The sequence below is a fragment of the Netta rufina genome (assembly GCF_964035555.1).
Source record: "Netta rufina genome assembly, chromosome: 6".
NCBI classification, from domain to species: Eukaryota; Metazoa; Chordata; class Aves; order Anseriformes; family Anatidae; genus Netta; species Netta rufina.
In genome coordinates, this window is record NC_140129.1 from 22,291,504 (window position 1) to 22,296,503 (window position 5,000).

The window sequence follows — 5,000 nt, forward strand, 5'->3', positions numbered from 1 at the left end:
CACCTGCACTTCCGTCCCCTCATCCGTCCCCCCTGCATAGCTCGGGGCTTTTACAGCCGCCACCACCACCGCCGCCACCACCAGCCCTGGTCCCCGGCTACAACGGGACCTCTAACCTCTCCAGTTACAGCTACCCATCTGCCAGTTATCCTCCTCAAACTGCTGTTGGCCCTGGGTATAGCCCCGGGGGTGCCCCGCCACCTTCAGCATACCTGCCATCAGGAATCCCTGCTCCGACCCCGCTGCCCCCCACCACCGTCCCCAGCTACTCTTACCAGGGCCATGGTCTGACTCCCATTGCACCGTCTGCCCTGACAAACACTTCAGCCAGCTCTCTCAAAAGGAAAGCTTTCTACATGGCAGGGCAAGGAGAAATGGACTCCAGTTATGGAAATTACAGCTATGGCCAACAGAGATCTACACAGAGTCCCATGTATCGAATGCCCGACAACAGCATTTCAAATGCAAACAGGGGGAATGGTTTTGACAGAAGTGCTGAAACATCATCCTTAGCATTTAAGCCAACAAAGCAGCTGATGTCCTCTGAACAGCAGAGGAAATTCAGCAGCCAGTCTAGCAGGGCTCTAACACCCCCATCCTATAGTACTGCTAAAAACTCACTGGGTTCGAGATCGAGTGACTCATTTGGGAAGTATACCTCCCCAGTAATGAATGAGCACGGTGACGAGCACAGGCAGCTCCTTCCTCACCCAATGCAAGGCCCGGGACTTCGTGCAGCTACCTCATCCAACCACTCTGTGGACGAGCAACTGAAGAATACTGACACACACCTCATTGACCTTGTTACCAATGAGATTATCAACCAAGGACCTCCCGTGGACTGGAATGACATTGCTGGCCTAGATCTAGTAAAGGCCGTCATTAAAGAGGAGGTTTTATGGCCAGTATTGAGGTCAGATGCATTCAATGGACTGACTGCTCTACCTCGGAGCATCCTTTTATTCGGACCTCGGGGAACAGGCAAAACGTTAATGGGCAGATGTATAGCTAGTCAGCTGGGGGCCACGTTTTTCAAAATCACTGGCTCTGGCCTTGTCACAAAGTGGTTAGGAGAAGGAGAAAAAATTGTCCATGCCTCCTTCCTTGTGGCAAGGTGTCGCCAACCCTCAGTGATTTTTGTTAGTGACATTGATATGCTTCTTTCTTCTCAAGTGAGTGAAGAACACAGTCCAGTAAGTCGGATGAGAACCGAGTTCCTTATGCAGCTGGACACTGTACTGACTTCTGCTGAGGACCAAATAGTAGTAATTTGCGCCACAAGTAAACCGGAAGAAATTGATGAATCTCTTCGAAGGTACTTCATGAAACGACTTTTAATCCCACTTCCTGACAGCACAGCGAGGCACCAGATAATAGTACAACTGCTCTCACAGCACAATTATTGTCTCAATGACAAGGAGGTTGCACTGCTTGTCCAGCGCACAGAAGGCTTTTCTGGACTAGATGTGGCTCACTTGTGTCAGGAAGCAGTGGTGGGCCCACTCCATGCCATGCCAGCCACAGACCTTTCAGCCATTATGCCCAGCCAGTTGAGGCCAGTTACATATCAAGACTTTGAAAATGCTTTCTGCAAGATACAGCCTAGCATATCTCAAAAAGAGCTTGATACATATGTTGAATGGAACAAAATGTTTGGTTGCAGTCAGTGATACTACTTAAAAAAAAAAAAAAAAAAAAAAAAGTAATGAATGTTGGCACACACAGAACCTGCTACATAGGGTAGAGAACCCTTTTCAGTAGTGTTAAAATTGCAAAGGGTACTGGGAAGACTATAATTTACCTTGCCTCTAAAGAGCCAGGGTAGACTTGAAGGAAAAGTGCATCAAACAAGAGCTGCTGATCTGAAAAAGCCACACATGACAGAAAGCGCATGTTGATGCTCAGTTCTGTTCAAGCTAGACAATACTCACCAAGGAGCAAGGTGCAAGTGGGTTGATTTCAGAAGGACATGAACCCTGTGTGTTGATTCCATTCTGCTGTTCTTGAGATTTAGTTGCTGTCAAGTGCCTGAAGTGGTGCTTTATTTTTTGTTTGCCTCACAATTACATTGGTGGCATGTGCTAATATAAAGAGCTTTAACTTCAAACATTATTGGACTAAAGAGATGAACGGTTGTGTTGCGACAGAGAACCAGATTTTTGCTATTCTAAGAGCAACAGTATTCCTCAATCCTGTCTGTTCTGTGGTGTTAAACTAAGAACAGGTAAAACAGGGTAATGGTAATCTGGACCTTAATTTCTGCAGTTCATTTCTTTTAATGTTCTGTCTGCAAAAACTCAGGAAAGTGATTGTGATTTGTACAGTACCTCAAAGGAATGTGTTGAAAGCACTATGTACTGCTGAGAGTTATAGGCTAGGCTTCAATGTTACTTTATATTAAATATGTATGTTTACCTCAACAATTGGAAAATGGCAAGGAAAATTACTTTGAATGTATCCAGGAAAAAACTAAAGTGTGATATGACTGAAGCTTTACAGTTTTTTTTTTTGTTGTTGTTTTGTGTTTTTGTTTGTTTGTTTTGTTTTGTTTTGAAATAGAAACAGAAGAATTTCCTAGTGTTAAGAAATGGTTCTTTTGCCAATTTGTCAGATCAAACCAGAATGATTTTTCTTGTTGGTAAACTGTAAGAGTTTTCAGCATATCGCTCCTTGATAATTACGTGATACAGTCTTTAGAAGGTGCATAGATGAACAAAGAGCCACTTAATTGGTTTAACAGCTGAAACAGTCAACTGTAAGATTTGGTAGGACTCTGAGAGGCATATTACCTTAAGCTGTGACTGCTTACACGGCTCTGGTCGTGGTTTTGAGGTTATTTTGGTGGAGCTGTAGGGAGTGGAATCAGTGTAGGTCACTGCCAGAGCTATGGGTTGCAGAGCTGTTTATAGCAATGCAGTAGACTGTGACCAAACAAACAGTACAAATAACAAAGCAAAACCGAACCCTCAAAGTACATTTATTTTCATTCCTAAACTGTAAAGTTGAGTTTTTGTTGTGTGCGTACAACTCCATTGTCCTTAATGCAATCTTCATTTAGCATCCATTAGAAATCTTCCAGGCTGGAGTGTGCCCACCATTATTTCTACCTCAGTTTTGTTACATTTCTCTTGGAAAGCAAAGTAAGAAATAGGGCAAAAACCAAAACCAACACAGAAGTCAGATTACATTAGGAATGTGAACCTGCTAAACGAGTTTCAGAGAGCTGCTGGTTTTCCCCTGAAGTCAATTTTTCTCTATGCTAGTGCTCTTTATCCCCCTATTTCCTCCCCCAAATACGCATATTCTGGTGTCTTCCTTCTGGAAAGACAAGCTGGCATGTGTGGCATTTTGCTCAGTTCCTCTCCCATCCTCCCCCCATCTTTCTTTTTATCCTTTAATGCTTTCTGTACAACTCTTTTTGTGACAGCTGACTGATGTTGGGTAATGTCTCTGAGCAGGAGCAGTGTATGTTGCAGCTGCCCAAAGCCTCTGCCATCACGTGAGCAAAACAGCCTTGCTTTTTTGAATGTATTTTTTGTTTGTTTACTTTAAAGAGACAGTAACAAAACTGTTGTGAAGCACTGGCTTTTAATGTTTCTGTTAAGTAATGTACATTCAAAACCATTGAATAAATGCACTGAAAAGCCCCAAGAAGAGAGATACCAATCTGTTAGTAGATCATGCTTGTCTTCTCAAAAATTGTACAGATCTTGTCTGTTTTGTTAAACCAATGGAGACATTTAGCATTCAGAAACCTAATGAGGGATTTTGTGATATTGCTGGAAATTTATGACTATTGATTACTACTTTCCTTTATCTTTCTTTTAATATATATATATATATATATATTTAGATAGAACATGCTAAAAAAACAGAGCAAATAAACCAAAATCTAATTTAAGATGGATTCCTGGCAAACATTTTGTCTATCTAAAACTTTATGTTTTAAGCATAAAAGTACCATTTTAAAAACAGTGCCTTTCATGAAGGATGTGGAAAGTAAGATTAAAGTACATCACCTGCTTTTTTTTCTTTCTTTCTTTCTTTCTTTTTTTTTTTTCTCTTTTTCCTTTCAACAGCAATTAGAGTCCATGGTCTTTGTTAATGACCCAGTCTTTCTGCTTCCCTAAACCTCCACAGGCTGCTTCCTCATCCTAGTCATTTCACCATCCTCATATTTGGGAGATCCTGATGTCCCCACTAGCGTAGGTTCATGCTGATTACCCTGGCAAGTACACTATTGCAGATCGCTGACCCAATTTCTGTCTTAGACATTCCCTTTTGTAGCTGCCATTGAGCTGTGCTTGTTTGAAAGGCTCAGGCAAATAAACCAACTCTTGTTTAAGCCATTTCTGCTAAAACTGTACTCCTAACAGATTTTGCAGCTGGTAAAATTAAGATTACCTCCAGTGTGATTTTTTTTACCTTTTTTTTTTTTTTTTTTTTCCCAATAACAAAACTAAAAGCAAATTAAATTGTAGTTGGTCCCTTTGGCTTCCAGCTTTAAATCATTCTCTTTAAAAAGTCACTCTGGAAATGGATTTTTCAAATGTTAACCAAAGTGACAAGTGGGCAGGAACTGAGATGTTGTGAAAATGCAGCTTCCACACGCACACACGCATGCTCACGCTTTCCAGGCTTGATTCAGCTTTGGGGCATCAGAAGCTGAAAACTTCACCCCATCACAACAGCAGCTGCAAGGAGTGGAGGACAGAGCCAGACTGTTACCCATATCTTTTCTTACCAGCAGCTATCCTTGGCGTCACTCAGGAAGGATGTCTATAGAATTTGGCAAGATCTTGGCTTGGTACTGTTAACAGGAGATGCCTCCATCTTTTCTAGCAGTTTATGGCCACCTTAACTCCTCCGACAGACCTTTCACCAACCCAGGGGGCTCAGCTGGCTGAACTCCCCACCACGTACTCTCCTTCCTTCTATTTTCCTATCTCCTCCTGCATTTAGCCCTGTTTTCTCCCTAGTGAGCAGGAGTTGGCACGCTG

General features: G+C 42.4%; 1 protein-coding gene across 1 annotated transcript in view; it reads left to right on the plus strand.

Annotated features, from left to right (window-relative positions):
• FIGN (fidgetin, microtubule severing factor) overlaps positions 1–1,670 on the plus strand; it is a gene marked incomplete at its 3' end in the record, with an annotated part of 2,252 nt that extends 582 nt beyond the window's left edge. The window contains exon 1 of the mRNA XM_084289521.1: positions 1–1,670. This exon is cut by the window's left edge and continues 582 nt beyond it. Within this exon, the coding sequence (XP_084145647.1) occupies positions 1–1,670 (1,670 nt within the window).
• Positions 1,671–5,000: the final 3,330 nt, after the last annotated feature.